The sequence below is a fragment of the Haemorhous mexicanus genome, chromosome Z (assembly GCF_027477595.1).
Source record: "Haemorhous mexicanus isolate bHaeMex1 chromosome Z, bHaeMex1.pri, whole genome shotgun sequence".
Lineage (NCBI taxonomy): Eukaryota > Metazoa > Chordata > Aves > Passeriformes > Fringillidae > Haemorhous > Haemorhous mexicanus.
In genome coordinates, this window is record NC_082381.1 from 11450421 (window position 1) to 11471680 (window position 21260).

General features: G+C 51.8%; 2 protein-coding genes across 5 annotated transcripts; both read right to left on the reverse strand.

Moving 5' to 3' along the window:
- Positions 1-769: 769 nt before the first annotated feature.
- On the reverse strand, positions 770-12855 carry CCDC125 (coiled-coil domain containing 125). Of its 4 annotated transcripts, none has more exons than XM_059873765.1 (12): positions 12528-12855; positions 11640-12027; positions 10496-10554; positions 9823-9909; positions 8904-8981; positions 8185-8270; positions 5976-6058; positions 5314-5426; positions 4110-4217; positions 2964-3135; positions 1630-1763; positions 770-1081 (listed from the first exon to the last, which is right to left on the reverse strand). In XM_059873765.1, exons 2-12 carry the CDS (start codon positions 11908-11910, stop codon positions 809-811), a joined length of 1464 nt encoding a protein of 487 aa, XP_059729748.1. In that variant the 5' UTR covers positions 11911-12027; positions 12528-12855; the 3' UTR covers positions 770-808. The 4 variants fall into 4 exon arrangements, with proteins under 4 accessions (XP_059729748.1, XP_059729749.1, XP_059729747.1 ...); XM_059873766.1 differs by lacking the exon at positions 12528-12855 and adding an exon at positions 12238-12358 and having other exon boundaries at positions 2970-3135; XM_059873764.1 differs by lacking the exon at positions 12528-12855 and adding an exon at positions 12238-12358.
- Positions 12856-13009: 154 nt separating this feature from the next.
- On the reverse strand, positions 13010-21232 carry AK6 (adenylate kinase 6). Its single transcript, XM_059873769.1, has 5 exons — positions 21154-21232; positions 20548-20640; positions 19848-19906; positions 13943-14088; positions 13010-13841 (listed from the first exon to the last, which is right to left on the reverse strand). Exons 1-5 carry the CDS (start codon positions 21179-21181, stop codon positions 13652-13654), a joined length of 516 nt encoding a protein of 171 aa, XP_059729752.1. The 5' UTR covers positions 21182-21232; the 3' UTR covers positions 13010-13651.
- Between the last annotated feature and the right edge of the window lie 28 nt (positions 21233-21260).

Genomic DNA, 21260 nt, shown 5'->3' on the forward strand with positions numbered 1-21260 from the left:
CCACGCCCTCACGCGACGTCACAACAACCGCGCCCATCCCCACCCTGCGCGTGCGCTTCCCGGCGTGGGGCGCAGCCTGGGGCAGGGCCACAAGTCTGACGGACAGCTCGAGAGGGCGTGGCATGATGAAATGGGCGTTGTCGTACTTGTGATTGACAACGCAAGAGGGCGGAGTCGCCGACCGGCCTGCCCTGGGGCGGAGCCTCCCGTGCAGGCCACACCCCCCACGTTGTCCCGTACCCCGCCGGCAGGGGGCACCCCTCCCATCCAGGTCCCGTGATGTCACACCCTCCGACCCCGCAGTGACGTCACTGCCGCTCCATCAGCCCTGCCCATACAGGTCCCTGTCTGTACCTGACCCAGTGACATCACACCTCTCACACTGATGTCACTGCCGCTCCATCAGCCCTGCCCATGCAGGCCCCTGTCTGTACCTGACCCAGTGACATCACACCTCTCACACTGATGTCACTGCCGCTCCATCAGCCCTGCCCATGCCGGACCCTGTCTGTGCCCGTCCCAGTGACATCACCCCCCCCCCCCCCCCAGTGACATCACTGCCACCAGCCCTGCCCATGCAGGCCCCTTTCTGTGCCTGTCCTGGTGACATCACACCCCCAGTGACGTCACTGTCACTCTGGCACTGGGCTCAGAGGAGGCCCAGGGCCCAGCAGACGCTGCCCCTCTGGAGCTGGCGCAGCCGCCCCTCTCCCCCCAGAGCCTGCACTCTGACACCAGCCCCACAGTGATGCCATCACAGCACAGCTCCTGGTGTTTCCACGACAATCTTGTTTTTCACAAAGCCACGCTAGGGTGAGAGCACACGCAGCCCCTCAGCCATGCCTGAGGGCCAGGAGCGCGGCCTCGGCGGCATGGCTGCTGCTCCCGTGAGGGGCGGGCGGGCACGGCTCGGGGCAGGGGCGGCCGGCAGCCGCTGGGCTCCGAGCCTTCCGAGCCTTCCGGGGCTCCGACACCGTCCTGCCGTGTGCCCCCCGGCCTGCCCCGGCCCGGCCTCCGCCGCCCGGGCCAGCATGTAGCTGACCTTGCGCTGGTGCGCCAGGGCCTCCTCCTTGTCGTTCACCTGCGGAGAGGAAGGAGAGCAGGCCACGGTCAGCTCAGGTACTGCCAGCCCAGCTAGCACACGTGCTCCGGGGAGCTGAACCAGGTGATAGTAAAAGATTTTAAAATCACAGAAAATTCGGGGAGCTAGAGAGAAAGCTAGGCTTGGTAGGCCCTGGGAAAATGTTAAAGGTAGGCCCTGGGAAATGTTAGGCCTTGTGCTTGCTAGATCATGGCAAACTGCATCTGTGTAGTCAGTATGTGATAAATGATATAATTGGTAGATGTAATTAGATATAATTATTGTTTAAAGAATCATGAGAAACTATGTTAGAGGTTTGAGGGGATGAAATCCATGCTTGGATGAAATCAATGTACACAACAGAACAATATAAGCTGAATAATTAATATGTAAGTTATATAACGATAGAATATAAAACATGTTTGGTCCGAACCCATGTCAGAGTCAGATTTGGGTGTGTAGCCCTGACACCCAGAGCTCTTAATAGAAGCACCTGCATATAATCATTCCACGATTATGTGTTCCTGAGCGCTGACACAGGTACTGACCAGATCAATCAGCATCCTCAGGATCTCGTGGGCGCTGTCCAGCTCCCCCACCTTCCTGCAGTCCCCCTCTGACAGCAGCAGGCTGGACAGCTTCTGCCCCAAGCTGTTCTTGCTGCCCTCCAACTTGATGTGCTCTGTGGAAAAACACAGGTGTGTCAGCTGCAGAACTGCTCAGGTAGGGATAAACAACTCTGGGATCAAGCACTTGTAAACCTGGATCCCATAAACAATAATTTAATAGGTAAAAATAATTTAATTTAATGATCCCATAAAAAAAGGGCAATACAAGCTGCAGCTTCCCCACTGCGTGGGACACAGCAGGTTCCCACTGCTGCTGCTGTCCCACAAAGGCTACACAGACCTTACACGTGGGCACACTGAGAATTCTTTTTGCTCTGAGGAAAATACACTTTTGATGCTCTAGTTGAAGAACAATTTATGGTAGTTTGTTTTTAAACTGTAACTAGCCTAAAAAATACAAAGATTCTCTGACACAGACTACTTACAAGTTTTTGATAATTCCAGAAATAGTAAAATACATTAAAATTAAGGAACAGATGTGCCAGGTAACAGAGCCTGAAAGCAATGGTGTCAGTGTTGGGGAAACAGCTACTCAAGGTTATGCTGCTGTACTGCTACACCCCAGCAGAGCCCAAGGGATCTGGGAGACACACCACACTGCTATGCCTGGCACCTCCTGGTCAATGGTCAAAACAAAGATACTAAAGTCTGCAGTGGTTCTGACCATCATGTAAGCACTTAAATACTTCTCTTTATCCCTTTTCTTTTTTGAAAGAATAAAAGAGTATTGGAATTATTCCTGCTTTTCAGCTCAGAATGGTTCCTTTTTTTACACAGGGCTTTGTAAGTCTGTATTAGTCTAAGAACATTACATTTATTAGGCATGTGTATCAGTATTTGTGTTTATTAGGTCTGTATTAGTCTAAGAACACTAATAAACACAAATACTGATACACATGCCTAATAAAAGGCTAAAAATGTTTAAGGGAAAAAAAATCTGTTTAGTACTCCAGTGAATTATGAAGTGGCCTGGGTTAGAAGAGACCTTGAAGCTCATATTGTTTCACACCTTTCCTTGGACCAGGTTGCTCAATACCCCATTTGGAGCTAAAAAAAGCTCCAAGCATACTTTTTTTTTTTTTTTTTTTTGCATTTCTCCCCCTTCCCCAACTCTTCCACTGAGCTCATTTGAAGCAAACCCCAACACCAGAGCAGCTGCTGGTAGCACATAGGCCAGCCAGATGCTGTCAGCTGTTGCCAGTGCAGTCCCCAGCCCTGCTCTGGGGAGCCAGCCCCACACACTGCCCAGCTACCAGCACCCCGCAGGCGTCTCCAGCTTGCAAATCTGCCCTCCTTCTTCACAGTGAGCACTTCTGCCAGCCTCAGGGCCTGCTCCTGCCTCTGCATCAGCTGCTGCTCAAAGGCAACTCTGAAGGCATCTGCCATCATGTACGCCTCCTCCTTGCTCTTCTTCGCATTTTCCATCTGGTTTCAGTTCAGGGAAAATTTAAAGCATGTTAGCTACTTTGGAAGGAAAAGCAGATGTAAAATTAAGACACAGACAGCTTGCAAGTAAATATAATCAAGGAAGTAGCAGGAATCAAAGGGATTTCCTGACGTGTAAAGAAATGTATTTTGAAACGTGTATTAGGGTCCTTACTCTTCATTGTCTGCAAATGATCACACCCCCAGCCACCTACACAATCATCTCTGTGTATTTATTTATCTCTGCACATGTACAAGAGCTCGAGGAGGAAAATAATGTCCCATCACATCCAGGCCAAGAGAAAAATGAGCAGGAGATGGAGCCCATATCAGGGATCTCGAGGGACAGGCTAGCACCTATTTTCAAAACCAGTTAGCCAGCTGCAAGTTTTGCAGCAGGACCACAAGGATGCCTACCACATCTGCAGAGTCAAACACAAAAAGAAGAAAAATTCTAAATCCACACAATTTCACTAAATAGAAAAAAAATTAGGGGCCTGGAATTCATGCCACTGATTTCAGTGTGAGGTAACAGGTATTTTCCAGCAAGATCAGCTTGCTGCCCTGGCTGAGTGAGCGGGCTGCAGTTGCTGATGCCAGCAAGGGAGAGGTGAAATGCACTGCCAGGAAGGAAGGGGAAAGGTTCAGTGCCAGTCCTCATGCACAGTGTGTACATTCATGGAGAGCACACACTTAGGGTGTGTTCTCTTTTTTCAGATTAAAAAATACGGGGAGAAAGAAAAAGAATGCAAAAAAAAATTTTTTTTTTAACTAGTAAAGCTGAGTAGATAAAATTAAAATCTTTTCTACCAGCAAAAGTTATGGCATTACAAGCACTGCAAACAAACTTTACGGTATTTTGAGATCCATAGTGGTTGTGAGAGTTTGTGTAAGCACAGTCTGGGTGTTTCTGGCTCTGTTTGGACTGTGCAGGAGCACCCCCTCCTCGTCCCCTCTCTGCCACGCCTCCTCACCTCTTGCCTGAGATGCAGGAGCTGCTTCCGAGTGAGAGCTGCCACTCTGGCACAGGGGCAGGGCTGCCCCTCAGCAGGACTGCAGGTGCAGGCTCCCAGCACTGCCAGCTGGAACCCAAAGCAAGCCAGAGGTCAGCATCTGCTCACAGAGGTGTGAAAAACACCAATCGCTTGTTTCTAAAATTGTAAAAGTTTAATAGTAATGACATGGTTATAAAAATAGCAATATAATTAGAGTAATAAAAATTGTGGACAATTTGGATTAGGACAATACAAGACAATAAAAACAAAGAGTTAGGGACAGTCTGGGTACCTTTTTCTGGGCAAAATAAGCCCAAAAAGGCCCCAGGTTAACAGAGGATTAACCCTTAAAAGCAACAGCCTGTTGCACATTCATACACCTCACACATGGTGCATCAATTCCATTCACACACAGGATTCTGGCTGGGCAGGGCCAGCTCCTTCCTCTGGATCCTGACAGTGCCTTCAGGGCTGAGTGAGGCAGGAAGAATTCATTTCTCCTGATAATGGAGCAATAAATTCTCTTTCTCTGAAAGATTCAGGTGTCCCGTGGCTGCTATCTCACTGTGAATCCTTTCTTTAAAAAAAGTATCTCACACAGCATAGTTTCTATTTTAACCTTTTGTTATAACCTAAAACTGTATTTAACACACTACTAAAGAGAATTAACACAGCATCACTTCCTAACACAACACATGTAATATTCACTGTGATATTTGTGAAAAGCCAATCACAGAATACACATTTCTCACACAGGGGCCAGCAGAAACCCCCTGGAAGCGGGAGCAGCTGCAGGAGGTGGAAGGGAATGACTCACAGTGAGAGCTGTGCTTTCAGGCAAGACCTGGCAAAACCTGACAGATGGGTGTGCCACACCCTGCAGCCCTCCCTGGGTTCTGCTGGCCTCGGAACAGCACGAGCAGGCGCTGTCTAAGTGCTAGGCAGAATAAAAATAACCATCACAGCTTGTGAAAAATAGCCTGATGCCTTCTCCTGCCCCATCTTTCTTTGCAAGGTGGACCAGGAAGGAGAAAACTGATTAGCAGGTGTGCAAAGGCATGTGCTAATTAGCTAAAAACGGGTTCAAATAAAAGGATATGTAATGAGCAATGATTTTTCTGTATGTATTTTGTATGCAAACATATCTCTGAAGCATTTGGAAAAACACACAAGCAATACTTACTTCAAGACCTGTGAAATCAGTGATGTCACTTTTGTTCAACATGTTCTCCTGAAAAACTTTCTGTTGTTTCACATCTAGCATTGCAAGGAATTCCAAGCACTGCTGGTTCAGGACTACAAAATAAAACAAAGAAAGAGATTACAAATATCTCCTGTTCGGATTTCTTCATTTCTGAGTTCAACTACACCCGCATGAAGCAGCTTTACAATTCAAGCATCAGTTTGGGAACAAGATGAGAGTGTAGAAGGAGAAACTCATCTCCCAGTTGTTTCTCCTTCTGTGTTCTCCCAGAAGTGATGGCCCACTTAGAGAGAGAGAACATTTCCTGGATTGCCCTGCCTCAGGACTGAGCGCCCGCCTGGTTACACACTCCAAAGTCAGGCAGCCTCCCATTTAGAACAGCACAACATTGGGCAAGTGGTGATTTAAGTCAGCCATTTCAAAGCTTTTTGGAAGGCAAAAATGAAGGAAAGGGACTTGAGTCTTCTGATTCAGTGGCTGCCCTGGCTGCTTTCCAGTTTAATTTCCAGGTTTCTGCATATCCACTAAGATCAGCTGCCAGGAACAAGACACTGATCTGCACAGGAATCTTCCACCACAGCTAAAGCCTGAGTTATTCCTGAAAAACATTGTATTCACAGGAATAGCTGCTGCTGGCTTACTTGCATTTTCAGCCTTAAGTGTTTTAACTTCTTCTGTCCTCAGTTTCAATGCTTCCTTAAGAGCTGCATTTTCACAGTATATCCTGTAGAAGTCAGAAGATGGCTTTATTATAATCTTAAAAACGTTTATAAGTGGGCACTCAATAATTTAAAAAGTAACCTGTTAAAACACGGTATCTCATATTTCTGCAAATTAAAAGTATGATTACTTGAAATATGGAATAAAAAAAATCAAAAGTCAAAGGAGTCAAGTACAAGATATAAATTTTAAAAAACCCAAACCATTCACATGTAAGGAGGCAGTGCCCATAGCTTTAACAAGAGACAAGTGCCACATTTCCATTAGAAATGCAAAGAAATTGGTAATCATGAACCTCTGAAACCCTTGCTAGAAATTTCCTATTTTCTTGAAGGAACAAAAGTGATTATTAGAGAAGTGGCAGCTCTGGTCTGTAAACTTCCTGCAGTCTGAATCCTGTTTTCAGGAACAGCTGTGCCTTCAGGTGTTGCAACGTGAGAACACACAACACACACTGATAATGCATTTTTCCTTGAAGCATTTCCCTCTCGAACAGAACAGTGGCAATCTGACGTCCTAAATGTCAAAGCAATGCAATTTATTTGGCACATCTCAGCTCTCAGTAAATGCAGTCTAGTCTGAATTATTTCACTTGGAAAAAAACCAAAGGAAAACGCACATTGTTCTTGTCCTGCTGCCTCAGATGTCAGAAAACTCTCAGAAAAATATGAGCTGTTGTGCAAAGCAGGCTGAGCCCCTGGCTGTCAGCCTTCTGAAGCCATGTCTGTGGCTTCCACCAGCCAGCACCAGTTTTGTGGCTCCAAACTGCACAGCCACATTTCCAACCTGCCCAGTCAGGAAAGTCAGAGAGCCTTTCAAGAGGCATCCCTTGACAAATGTGTCTCTGAATAGTTTGTAAACTTGTGGCTTATTCTTAGATTTGAACCTGAAACATATTCAAATAAAAGCATATTCTGAATTGTAAAAACAACAGCAAAAATATTAACAAATAATGACAACAACAACTCTGATGGGCAGATGTCAGAAATACAATTTCTACATGTAAATGAGTGAGCCTGCTGGTCCCATTTCCCAAGGTCTGTCCTGTATAATTAGTTTAGTGCCTCTGGCACATTCCTCTTGCCCAGCCACACCTGCTGTCCACCCAGAGTGACTCCTATTTGTTGTGGTGTGAAGCTATGTCCTGTCCCTCCAGATACAGGGATAGGATATTGTGCCACCTTCGTCCTTCCCTTCCCCTGCCCCCCTGTCCCCTTCCTAACTGCTCTCTGTCCAGTTCCACATTCCAGCAAGGGCCTCGTGTGATTGGCAGAGTTCAACAGAGGCTTCTCAGACCGGGGGTCATTGGCCTGTCCAGGTGTCACTGTCCCCTGAGACCCTCCCCCCCCACCTGGTTGGTGGCTCACCTATCCTCTCCCTCCCCCCTCCCTGTGGGTTTAAAAGGCACTGGAACCATGCGGTCGGGGTCTGTTGGAGTTGTTACCCAGATTCAGAACTCTGTCACCCTGGAATAAACTCTGGATTTAACCCTCCAGCAGAACCCGCTCTCTTTCTCTTCACCATCTCCTGAACCTTTTCCACCAGAGGGAAACTGAGTTTCTGCTTTGCTTGGACTCATTCTGAGTGCCTGACTGCCAGCCAGCTAAAGGCAGCTCTGAGGTGAAAAACCCACAGCTGACACCTTTGGATAATACCTATTAACAAAGAACCTCTTGATCAACCTCTCTCTGAGGCACTGCATTTTACCTGTACTCATGCCCACACCTACAGTGCCAGACAATAAAGAAATGATTAACCAGGGAATTATATTTCCACACACATGCATATACCATTATTTTCTCTGCCTCATCTATGGTTAAGGTAAGTAAGGATAATCAGTCCCCAGCTGGCTAACATCATATGATTAAGAAAAACTCAGCCTAGCAAAGCCAGCCTAGACACCAAAAAATAAAAGAAATCAGGACAATACATCTAGAAGTTTTAATTGAAAAATACATGTGTGACTAGTGTGAAAAATCAAAATGTTCCAGAATTTGGAAGGGAATTGGGAAAATGCAAAGCCTCCAAAGAACCTGAGGAACCAAGCTTGGAACACAGATGACATAGAACACCCAGTGAATGTTAGAAATCAAACAAAAACCCCAGTGATACACAGTGTGAGCCAAATACCTGTCATATTTTTCTGTCCAGGTGTCTTCTATGTTTTTAAATCTGTCCTGATCAATTTCAATTTCCCACTGCAAAATATTTACTTCCTGTGGAAACAAAACAAACTTGCAGTAGCTCATCAGAGGGTTCCCCTCAGAAGGGTGCCAGGGGTGCTGGATTTGAAGAGATCTCAGAGGCAATCTGAGATCAAACAACAAATAAATTTGGTACCAGACACCAAAGATTCTGCACCACTGGCCTAGGGACTCCAGTCTCTGTTCAGAAGTACTCCTTCCAGAAGCCTCCAGCAAAGACAAACCCATGCTGTCCCAGCCCATTATGTGGAACAGAGCAGCAGTAGGAGGAACAAAGCCAAAAGCTCAGTTCAGCAAGGGAGCTGTGTGCCACCTCCCTCCTCCTTCCCTCCTAAGAGTGGGCAGCTGTTGCTCAGGGTCCCTGGGAAGCCTCAGCTGAGTCCCTCAGGAGGAAATGAAACCCTCAACCAGCACCAGCTCAAAGTACAGCAGGAGCTCTGGCAGTCTTCCAGTATTATAATTACAGCATGAAAAGGCCTAGATCCAAAGAGATAAATTAATATTTCCCTTTGTACTAAAAAGGAATAGGAATTCCTTTCACAAACCCCTGGAATTAATGTCAGGTATGCACTGATTTAAACAATCTGATAACCCCTTTTTAATAGCCATGGGCTTCTCTGTGTGAGGGAAATCACCTGCACTTACCTTCTCTAGAGTCCTCTTTTCTTCCTCAGTTTTCTGAAGCATTGCCTTTGTATGGCTCGTGGCTTTATCAAATACTGCCTGCAAAATCAGCAAACAACCACAGCAAAGCCCAGAATGCAACTCTGTCAAACACTGTGATTAAACTGAGCTAATTTCCAGTTTCACCCTCACAGTCAAACAGCAGAGTGCAGAGTTACCAGCAGCCCTCTCGTGAGCCCCAGAGGGGTCTGATCTCAAGTCTAACTGGCACAACAAGCTTTTTGGGTTTCAATCCCAGAACCTGTGATGCTGAGAGCACAGCACCATTCACCTGAGTTTGTGCCTTCCTCAGGGCTCCTGCAGGAAATCACACCTTGAACAACGGGGTTACAACACACCTGAGCTCTGATCCAGGCCCAACTGGCTACAAATATGTGATGGCACAAACCACACAACTAGAAATGGGTTATGTAAGCAGGCTAAATTCCAGGAACTGATTTCAGCAGAATTTGGTTTGAAAGACAATAAAAATACTAGAAATGGTGAACAAAAGAACGACCTGACATTTAAGGCACACTGTCCTCTAGGGCAGCAGATGGAGCAGTCAACTCGAAATAGTCGTGCTTTGCAGCAGGACTCCAAGCATGCCTAAATCTTCAATAGAAGGGACTGGAAAAAGGCCTTAATTTTATCTTCAGCAGATAAATCCTCAAGGATTGTCAAAGCTAAAATTATAAGAATTGCTACAACACTAAAGTCTTCTTAAATAACACACTAGTTGCAGTAAATTGTAGAGGCAAGTCTGTAGACACCTGCAGACTCAATGATGTAAATTGCAGCCCTGGGAAGGCCTTAAGGTTTTAGAGGTTTTGATGAGGAATAGCAGAAGATTTCCTCTGTTTTCCTTGTTACCACCAAGAGATTTCTGAACAGCTCCTACCATGCTCTGCAGGATTCTTAGAGCTTCATCTTTTCCTTCAAGCTGTCTTTGAGATGCTTCAAGCTCAACTTTCAGAATTTCAAGCTCCTGAGGTAAAGCAAAGTAGATACACTGAGTAAAAGCCCAGGAAATCCTGATAAGATTCGTCTGTAAAACCAAAGTAAATTTGCCCTCCTCAAAGAACAAACCTCTGTTTTACCTGCATGATGTCTTTTCATGGGCTCACCTGAGGTCAGAGAACACAGTGCATGTGGAATGTGTATTTTTACAGCTGAAGTCAGTTGGCTGTGATGCCAACACCTCAACACATTTAACCACAGTAAAATCAAAATATACTGCTAAACACCTTTCAACAGACATGCAGACTATGTGTAGTTTACACTACACATTTTCAAGCCCCAAAGCTTAATAAAACATAAACATCTGATAGAAAAGTACAACAGCACCTTCAATATTCTCTCCATTATTAAAATTATTTTGTAAATAAACCCCCCAGAATATAAAGTACACCTCACACTGTAATTTCCTGACATAAAATTTAATGAAGTTTCCAACTCCTGCTGTAATTCCAGGAACCTAGGTGCACCCAAATCTCCCAGCATGCCAAGATCCTCTGACTACATGGAAGGGAAATGCAGATTTGGAGAGCAGCACCCTGGGCACTGTTACCAACCTCCAGAGCTTCCCGAAGTTGTTGCTTCAGTTCCTCGTTTGACACTTCAGGATTAGATTCTGTAGGATCAATAGAAGATAATAAATGATAAGATATTGTGACATTTAAATGAAAAAAAGAAGTGAGGATTTTACCCTGAAAACAGGTAACATGCAAAGGTGAATTTTCATCTTTGTGTTGGGGGTTTTTTTTCTTGTGGAGCTAATAAACAGATTTAAGAAACACATCAATACAAGCTTCAAACATGCTGCTTCACAGTGGAAGAAGTGAAATGGGGGAAAAATGTCTGTTGTGAAGGGACATAAAGTAAAGACAAACATTTTATAACTTCCTTTAAAATAAAGCCAACAAAATTGTCATCATGATTAAAAACAAAATTAATTGTTTCGATTCTTTTCTGATTGTAACTTTTCAACATCCACACTCAAAACAACAGCTAGCACTACTTAGAAGTAGGGGCAATTTTCAGGAGGCAGAGATAGCTCAGCTTACTGTGGAAAGGATAACAGGGAATTGTTTAAAGGAGAGAAATAAGTTACACAGAAATACCTCAATCCAAATATTGAGGATTGACAGGAGAGCAGCCAGACTGTAATGAACAGCATTTGCCTACATTTGATTGTTTTGACAGCAGCATTGCCTTCACAAAAAAAGGAAGATGAATGCCTATGCAGGTTCTAAAAACTACTTCCTAACCCCTAACGTAAACCAATGCACTAATTTCAACTAAAGAGCAAATAAGATTTTGAATATTCAGCTATAAGCTTAAGGATCTGTCTTTAGGAAGATTTGACCTGACTTAAAGCAGAAATCCAAGCAGTGCCACCCAATTTCACAGACACAGCCAAACCCCCTTCCTGTACACCCACCACAGGATGCTCTCTGATAAATGTCGCTTTCAAATGCAAAATTAAACACTTTAAAACTGGACATTTTACACTAAGAATGGTCACTGCCTTCACCACTGAGAAGCAATTCTGCTGCTCCTGTTCTGGGAGGAAGCTGGAGGATCCCAGCAGGCACCAAGCCCTTCAGGGATTTTGGCCATTAAACTTGATGACACTTTGTGAGGCAGCTGAACGGCTCAATTCCACTAACAGAAGTCCTTTGTACGGTGAATAATTAACTTCCAAATTACTCTTACCACAGCTATTCTGCCGTGTGGAACTAGAGGCAGGTTTGTTGAGTGATCCATCGTAAAAGCTGTTTCGTTTTGGAGCAGGAAGAGATGCAGAATGGCTTTCTTCTGCTGCCTTCGCTGACAAGGGGGAATTACAAGCCTTTCCAGATCCCTTCCTAGATCTAACTGAATAGGAATGTTGTAAGTTTTCCCCTTCATAAACACCTCCCGGTCTTCTCCCCAGTCCGTTTCCCAGGTCTCCACATGTCATGTCATCCTCTTCTGCCTCCTCCATCTTCTCCTCCTGGTTTTTTTGGGTTTTTTCGGGTTTTCGGTTGGTTTGGGTTTTTTTTCCTGACCGAGGGCCTCTCACCTACCGGTGAACAGCGCCTCCCGCAAGGCCAGACTTCATCTGGAAAAACAGGAAAGCTCCGCGTTTACAGCAGCAGGACGAGCGCCGAGAGGGAAACGCGAAGCTGCGAGAGCCGGGGCTGCCGGATCCCCGCTGCCGCCCGCAGCGGTGAGACCCCGGCCCGGGGGGACACCTGGGGGGGACACACACCTGGGGGGGGGACACACACCTGGGGACACACCCCCGGCCCCGCCCGAGCCCCCGACCCACCTGCGCGCCCGCCGGCGGCGGAGCGGTCCCGCCCCGGGGCGGCTCCGGGAGCGGCTCGCAGGGAGGGCTCGGCTCGCTCCTGCCCTCGATCCGCGGCCCGCACGGCAGCCCCGGCCCCTGCCCGGCCCGGACGGCTCGCAGGGAGGGCTCGGCTCGCTCCTTGCCTCCTGCAGCCCCGGCCCCTGCCCGGCCCGGATCCGCGGGGACGCGAGCTGCGGTGGCCAGGCGCGCTCACTCCAATGTTCTCGCATTGTCCGGGGCTGTCCGGACACCCCGCACAAACCCCCTACCTGTTTCCTGCTCTCTGCCCCAGCTGCCTCGGTGCTGGCCCAATTCTCCAAGGAAACACACTGTTTTTCACCGGTTTGGTTTATAGTATCGTCACGTTTCTGTTGCAGTATCGCTCCACAAGTGTCACCAAAATAAGCCCCAAAAAACCCCAACAGCGAATTTGGAATAAAAAATAAAGCTGTGAATATGTGAGAACAACACTCTTCACAACAGAACTTTTCAAGAAAGTCGTTTCACTACCCAAACTCGTGTATATAAAGGGTTTATAAGTACTTCCTACAGAATCTTTCACAAGGCTTTCGTGTCAGGCAGCTTTTCTGTGAGGAAAGGTTTCCTGTTCCTTGTGCAGCCCTGCCCCCCTGGGGCCCAGGCTTTAACAGCAGCCAGAACAGATCCCTGCTCAGGGATCCCTGCCCCGACAAGGCAGGAAGCTCCTGGGTCATCTTCCCATGACTGGGACAGGGGACGGGGAAGACAGAGAAAAAAGGAAAAATGAAGTTTATTGTTTAACACTCCAGACCAGTGCTCTCATAGCTGATGTCTCCTTACACATGAAGGAATCTCCAAAGCTCCGTGCAATCATTTTAAAATAACTCTCACATCACTTCCTTTCCCTCCAACGCCTTACCCTGCACCAAACCCTCTCCCTGTGCACTGTCCTCACAGCCCACAGTGCAGCACACAAGGTTTTAGTCCCACAACTCAGCATCCAACCAACTCCTTTCCAGGACACTGTTCCACCCTCTGGAAATCAAAACTGCCTCGACTGCCACCTCTTATCAGGATTTTACAGTTTTCTCACAGGGAATTCATGGTTTGGTTTCAATTGTAAGGTCTAAAGAATTCTCAGTTACTGAACACAGCTCCTGCTACTCAGGACAATTGCCTCATTTTCATCCTTTCAGTCACTTCTCCCACTGTATCAGTTTTATCAGTATCAGTTCTCCTGCTGCCTCTCAGGGTGCAGTTACACATCCTCACACCCTGGCTACTCTGAATCTTACCCTACTCCCCAGCCAGTTACAACAAAATTCATGGTCATTTACAATACAAGAGTTATGAGTGTCATTTATCAAACCCTCCCTCCCAAGAACAGATCCAGCAGTTACTGTTTCACCAAAAGTCAGTTGTTGTCCTTCATCCATTGCTCAATCCATTGCATAATCTGATCCAAATTTCTCTCTAGGTCCTCTGGAGTGTTGCTGGGTAACTGGTGTACAATTTCCTTTCTATAGGATAACACAGCTTCCTCATAGAGAGTCTGAAAAATTTCGCACTGAATGTTGTCCTGCAGCTTCTTCCCTGTGTAGCCCCTGGAGAAAGAGCACCAGGAGCAGCGTGAGGCACAGAGGGAGCCTGAGAGGCGTTCCTGGGGCCCGTGCAGGGCCCTGGCAGCCCTGCCCAGGTGACACACCTGCTCTGCAGCCTGTCGTACAGACAGGAGTTGTCTGTGCGCAGCACGAACACGATGTGGAACCAGCGCTCGGGGAAGAAGTCGCAGCCATGGTAATCCACAATCACCCCTCCCTCGCTCATCCTGGCCTCCAGCTCATCCACCACCTGCACAGAGGGGGACAGAGGGGGGCTCGGCCTCACCTGCGCTGCACGGCCCCACGGAGAGAGAGAGAGGGGCTCACCTGAACTGCACAGCCCCACTGAGAGAGAGAGGGGCTCACCTGCACTGCACACAGAGAGAGAGAGGGGCTCACCTGTACTGCACAGAGAGAGAGAGGGGCTCACCTGCACTGCACACAGAGAGAGAGGGGCTCACCTGAACTGCACGGCCCCACTGAGAGAGAGAGAGGGGCTCACCTGCACTGCACGGCCCCACTGAGAGAGACAGTCAGCCTCACCTGCACTGCACAGAGAGAGAGGGGCTCACCTGAACTGCACAGAGAGAGAGAGGGGCTCACCTGTACTGCACACAGAGAGAGAGAGGGGCTCACCTGCGCTGCACACAGAGAGAGAGAGGGGCTCACCTGGCACTGCACAGAGAGAGAGAGGGGTTCACCTGCACTGCACACAGAGAGAGAGAGGGGCTCACCTGTACTGCACAGAGAGAGAGAGGGGCTCACCTGTACTGCACACAGAGAGAGAGAGGGGCTCACCTGCACTGCACACACAGAGAGAGGGGCTCACCTGGCACTGCACACAGAGAGAGAGGGGCTCACCTGTACTGCACACAGAGAGAGAGAGGGGCTCACCTGGCACTGCACACAGAGAGAGAGAGGGGCTCACCTGCACTGCACACAGAGAGAGAGAGGGGCTCACCTGTACTGCACAGCCCCACTGAGAGAGAGAGGGGCTCACCTGCACTGCACAGAGAGAGAGAGAGGGGCTCACCTGCACTGCACACAGAGAGAGGGGCTCACCTGCACTGCACACAGAGAGAGGGGCTCACCTGCACTGCACAGAGAGAGAGAGGGGCTCACCTGCCCTGCACAGAGAGAAAGAGGGGCTCACCTGCCCTGCACAGAGAGAGGGAGGGGCTCACCTGGCACTGCACACAGAGAGAGAGGGGCTCACCTGCACTGCACAGAGAGAGAGGGGCTCACCTGAACTGCACACAGAGAGAGGGGCTCACCTGGCACTGCACACACAGAGAGAGGGGCTCACCTGCACTGCACAGAGAGAGAGAGGGGCTCACCTGCACTGCACAGAGAGAGAGAGGGGCTCACCTGCACTGCACAGAGAGAGAGGGGCTCACCTGCACTGCACAGCCCCACTGAGAGAGTCAGCCTCACCTGCACTGCACAGAGAGAGAGAGGGGCTCACCTGGCACTGCACACAGAGAGAGAGGGGGGCTCACCTGCACTGCACACAGAGAGAGAGGGGGGCTCACCTGCACTGCACACAGAGAGAGAGAGAGGGGCTCACCTGCACTGCACACAGAGAGAGAGAGGGGCTCACCTGCACTGCACACAGAGAGAGAGAGGGGCTCACCTGCCCTGCACAGAGAGAGAGAGGGGCTCACCTGCACTGCACAGAGAGAGAGAGGGGCTCACCTGCACTGCACAGAGAGAGAGGGGCTCACCTGCACTGCACAGAGAGAGAGGGGCTCACCTGGCACTGCACAGAGAGAGAGAGGGGCTCACCTGCACTGCACACAGAGAGAGAGGGGCTCACCTGTACTGCACACAGAGAGAGAGGGGCTCACCTGCACTGCACAGAGAGAGAGGGGCTCACCTGGCACTGCACAGAGAGAGAGGGGCTCACCTGCACTGTACACACAGAGAGAGAGGGGCTCACCTGCACTGCACAGAGAGAGAGGGGCTCACCTGCACTGCACAGAGAGAGAGAGGGGCTCACCTGCACTGCACAGAGAGAGAGAGAGGGGCTCACCTGCACTGCACAGAGAGAGAGGGGCTCACCTGGCACTGCACAGAGAGAGAGAGGGGCTCACCTGCACTGCACACAGAGAGAGAGGGGCTCACCTGGCACTGCACACAGAGAGAGAGAGGGGCTCACCTGTACTGCACAGAGAGAGAGAGGGGCTCACCTGCACTGCACAGAGAGAGAGAGGGGCTCACCTGCACTGCACAGAGAGAGAGGGGCTCACCTGCACTGCACAGAGAGAGAGGGGCTCACCTGGCACTGCACAGAGAGAGAGAGGGGCTCACCTGCACTGCACACAGAGAGAGAGGGGCTCACCTGTACTGCACACAGAGAGAGAGGGGCTCACCTGCACTGCACAGAGAGAGAGGGGCTCACCTGCACTGCACAGAGAGAAAGAGGGGCTCACCTGCACTGCACAGAGAGAGAGAGGGGCTCACCTGGCACTGCACACAGAGAGAGAGAGGGGCTCACCTGAACTGCACAGCCCCACTGAGAGAGAGAGGGGCTCACCTGCACTGCACACACAGAGAGAGAGAGAGGGGCTCACCTGGCACTGCACAGAGAGAGAGAGGGGCTCACCTGTACTGCACACAGAGAGAGAGGGGCTCACCTGCCCTGCACACAGAGAGAGAGGGGCTCACCTGCACTGCACAGAAAGAGAGAGGGGCTCACCTGCACTGCACAGAGAGAGAGAGAGGGGCTCACCTGCACTGCACAGAGAGAGAGGGGCTCACCTGCACTGCACACAGAGAGAGAGGGGCTCACCTGCACTGCACAGAGAGAGAGAGGGGCTCACCTGCACTGCACACAGAGAGAGAGGGGCTCACCTGTACTGCACACAGAGAGAGAGGGGCTCACCTGCACTGCACAGAGAGAGAGGGGCTCACCTGCACTGCACAGAGAGAGAGGGGCTCACCTGCACTGCACAGAGAGAAAGAGGGGCTCACCTGCACTGCACAGAGAGAGAGAGGGGCTCACCTGGCACTGCACACAGAGAGAGAGAGGGGCTCACCTGAACTGCACAGCCCCACTGAGAGAGAGAGGGGCTCACCTGCACTGCACACACAGAGAGAGAGAGAGGGGCTCACCTGGCACTGCACAGAGAGAGAGAGGGGCTCACCTGTACTGCACACAGAGAGAGAGGGGCTCACCTGTACTGCACACAGAGAGAGAGGGGCTCACCTGCACTGCACAGAAAGAGAGAGGGGCTCACCTGCACTGCACAGAGAGAGAGAGAGGGGCTCACCTGCACTGCACAGAGAGAGAGGGGCTCACCTGCACTGCACACAGAGAGAGAGGGGCTCACCTGGCACTGCACAGAGAGAGAGAGGGGCTCACCTGCACTGCACACAGAGAGAGAGGGGCTCACCTGCACTGCACACAGAGAGAGAGAGGGGCTCACCTGGCACTGCACACAGAGAGAGAGGGGCTCACCTGTACTGCACACAGAGAGAGAGAGGGGCTCACCTGCATTGCACAGCCCCACAGAGAGAGAGAGGGGGGCTCACCTGCACTGCACAGCCCCACTGAGAGAGAGAGAGGGGCTTACCTGCACTGCACAGAAAGAGAGAGGGGCTCACCTGTACTGTACACAGAGAGAGAGAGGGGCTCACCTGCACTGCACAGCCCCACTGAGAGAGAGAGGGGCTCACCTGAACTGCACACAGAGAGAGGGGCTCACCTGCACTGCACAGCCCCACTGAGAGAGAGAGTCAGCCTCACCTGCACTGCACAGCCCCACTGAGAGAGAGGGGCTCACCTGCACTGCACAGAGAGAGAGGGGCTCACCTGCACTGCACACAGAGAGAGAGGGGCTCACCTGCACTGCACAGAGACAGAGGGGCTCACCTGCACTGCACAGCCCCACTGAGAGAGAGAGTCAGCCTCACCTGCACTGCACACAGAGAGAGAGGGGCTCACCTGTACTGTACACAGAGAGAGAGAGAGGGGCTCACCTGTACTGTACACAGAGAGAGAGGGGCTCACCTGCACTGCACACAGAGAGAGAGAGAGGGGCTCACCTGCCCTGCACAGAGAGAGAGGGGCTCACCTGGCACTGCACACAGAGAGAGAGGGGCTCACCTGCACTGCACAGAGAGAGAGAGAGGGGCTCACCTGGCACTGCACACAGAGAGACAGGGGCTCACCTGTACTGCACACAGAGAGAGGAGCTCACCTGCACTGCACAGAGAGAGAGGGGCTCACCTGCACTGCACACAGAGAGAGGGGCTCACCTGTACTGCACACAGAGAGAGAGGGGCTCACCTGCACTGCACAGAGAGAGAGGGGCTCACCTGCACTGCACACAGAGAGAGGAGCTCACCTGCACTGCACAGAGAGAGAGAGAGGGGCTCACCTGCACTGCACAGAGAGAGAGAGGGGCTCACCTGTACTGCACACAGAGAGAGGGGCTCACCTGTACTGCACACAGAGAGAGGGGCTCACCTGCACTGCACACAGAGAGAGAGAGGGGCTCACCTGCACTGCACACAGAGAGAGAGAGGGGCTCACCTGCCCTGCACACAGAGAGAAAGAGGGGCTCACCTGTACTGCACAGAGAGAGAGAGGGGCTCACCTGCCCTGCACACAGAGAGAAAGAGGGGCTCACCTGGCACTGCACACAGAGAGAGAGGGGCTCACCTGGCACTGCACAGAGAGAGAGAGGGGCTCACCTGGCACTGCACACAGAGAGAGAGGGGCTCACCTGTACTGCACACAGAGAGAGAGGGGCTCACCTGGCACTGCACAGAGAGAGAGAGGGGCTCACCTGCACTGCACAGAGAGAGAGAGGGGCTCACCTGGCACTGCACACAGAGAGAGAGGGGCTCACCTGTACTGCACAGAGAGAGAGGGGCTCACCTGCACTGCACACAGAGAAAGAGAGGGGCTCACCTGTACTGCACACAGAGAGAGGGGCTCACCTGCACTGCACACAGAGAGAGAGAGGGGCTCACCTGCCCTGCACACAGAGAGAAAGAGGGGCTCACCTGTACTGCACAGAGAGAGAGGGGCTCACCTGCACTGCACAGAGAGAGAGGGGCTCACCTGGCACTGCACAGAGAGAGGGAGGGGCTCACCTGGCACTGCACACAGAGAGAGAGGGGCTCACCTGCCCTGCACAGAGAGAGAGAGAGGGGCTCACCTGCACTGCACACAGAGAGAGAGGGGCTCACCTGCACTGCACAGAGAGAGAGGGGCTCACCTGTACTGCACACAGAGAGAGGGGCTCACCTGCACTGCACAGAGAGAGAGGGGCTCACCTGCCCTGCACAGAGAGAGAGAGGGGCTCACCTGCACTGCACACAGAGAGAGAGGGGCTCACCTGCACTGCACAGAGAGAGAGAGAGGGGCTCACCTGGCACTGCACAGAGAGAGAGAGAGAGGGGCTCACCTGCCCTGCACACAGAGAGAGAGAGAGGGGGGCTCACCTGTACTGCACACAGAGAGAGAGAGGGGCTCACCTGCCCTGCACAGAGAGAGAGGGGCTCACCTGGCACTGCACACAGAGAGAGAGGGGCTCACCTGGCACTGCACAGAGAGAGAGAGGGGCTCACCTGCCCTGCACAGAGAGAGAGAGAGGGGCTCACCTGCACTGCACAGAGAGAGAGAGAGGGGCTCACCTGCCCTGCACAGAGAGAGAGGGGCTCACCTGCACTGCACACAGAGAGAGAGGGGCTCACCTGCACTGCACAGAGAGAGAGAGGGGCTCACCTGTACTGCACAGAGAGAGAGGGGCTCACCTGTACTGCACACAGAGAGAGGGGCTCACCTGCACTGCACAGAGAGAGAGAGAGAGAGGGGCTCACCTGCACTGCACACAGAGAGAGAGAGGGGCTCACCTGCACTGCACACAGAGAGAGAGGGGCTCACCTGCACTGCACACAGAGAGAGAGGGGCTCACCTGGCACTGCACAGAGAGAGAGGGGCTCACCTGCCCTGCACAGCCACAGAGAGCAGAGGGGTGGCCCTGGGGCTGCACTCACCCTGTCCTCATCCAAGATGGGGCAGTCATACTCCTCATCAAAGCCTTCGTAGAGCTCTCCTGCAGCACAGAAATCACAGGTGTTTGCTGGGCAGCACAGCAGCTGCCACAATAATTTACAGTTCTGTTTTGTCCTGGGAGATTGCAGGCAAAAGGCAGAGTTCAGGGCAGAGAACACTTTGTTTACAGTTGCAGGGAGGGATGAGTTTGTTATTTGTTACTTAGCACCAAGTATGCTGCCACAGACACGCCTGCTGAAGTAAATTCATTTAATGCACAGAACCACAGGTTAGTGTGGGCTGGAAGGGACCTTAAAGCCCACCCAGTGCCAGCCCTGCCGTGGCAGGGACACCTCCCACTGCCCCAGTGTCCAACCTGGCCCTGGGCACTGCCAGGGATCCAGGGGCAGCCCCAGCTGCTCTGGGCACCCTGTGCCAGGGCCTGCCCACCCTGCCAGGGAACAATTCCTCATTGCCAAGATCCCATCCAGCCCTGCCCTCTGGCACTGGGAGCCATTCCCTGGCTCCTGTCCCTCCATCCTTGTCCCCAGTTCCCCTTCAGGCCCTGCCAGGGGCTCTCAGCTCTCCCAGAGCCTCCTCCTCCCTCACAGCCCAGCCCAGCTGTCCCAGTCAGGAGTGCAGGGGCTCCCAGTGCCAGCCGCGTGTCCCCTGTCACAGCTCGGGGCTGCTGTCACACAGCACCTTCCTTGGCCAGGTCCCCCACGTTGACGTAGCTCAGCCCAGCTCTGGAGGCCAGCTCCTTTCCCAGCGTGGTTTTCCCAACTCCCGGCGTGCCTGCAGAACAAACCACAGCTACAGGTAAGGGGAGAGCTGCAGGTCCGCACAGACACCCCTAGCAGGTGACCTGGAGCCTTCTGACAGCCCACATCTCTGAGTTCACGGAATGAAAAGGGGCAAAAAGCCGCAGGACAAAGAGAAGCAGGCGAGGGCAGTGAAACGGGAAAACAGGGAGAGAGCTCGGACTGTGAGCAGGAACGTCACTCAGGGCGTGCGGGACCCAAGGGAAATCTGCATTCCTTGGAAGACCCTCAGCTAACACGGAGGAGCGGCGCCTCCTCATGAGGGAGGGGAGCTGCGAAACCACCCCGGGCTGCGACCCACACCCCAGACCAGCCAGGCTGCTGCCTCACACCGCAACCGCCCCGGGCTGTGATGGGGCCGGGGATCGGACCCCAAATCCCGCCGGGCTGGGACCCCGCGCCCCGAACCCCCTCGGGCCGGGCCAAGGAGCCCGCACCCCGCAGCTCCCCGGGCCGCGATGGGGCCGTGCCGTGCCCCGGTGCCCACCGGTGATCAGCAGGTTGGGCCGCCTCATGGCCGCCGCCTGTCGCCTTGGAGACACGTGCGCGGGGGCCTCCGCCGCCGCCGCGCGCGCCGATGGCGTCACCGCGCTG

Bases quoted from the DNA above. Each gene is read 5' to 3' on its own strand.
- AK6 (XM_059873769.1), bottom strand. From the start codon at position 21,181: ATGAGGCGGCCCAACCTGCTGATCACCG. The intron at 19,907-20,547 runs GTGCTGTGTGAC...TCTGTGCTGCAG, and splicing joins GGGGGACCTGGCCAAGGAAG to GAGAGCTCTACGAAGGCTTT. The intron at 14,089-19,847 runs GTGAGTGCAGCC...CCCTCTGTGCAG, and splicing joins CCATCTTGGATGAGGACAGG to GTGGTGGATGAGCTGGAGGC.
- CCDC125 (XM_059873765.1), bottom strand. From the start codon at position 11,910: ATGGAGGAGGCAGAAGAGGATGACATGACATGTGGAGACCTGGGAAAC. The intron at 9,910-10,495 runs GTTGGTAACAGT...GCTTTACCTCAG, and splicing joins AACTTCGGGAAGCTCTGGAG to GAGCTTGAAATTCTGAAAGT. The intron at 4,218-5,313 runs GTAAGTATTGCT...TTTGGGTTCCAG, and splicing joins CTGATTTCACAGGTCTTGAA to CTGGCAGTGCTGGGAGCCTG.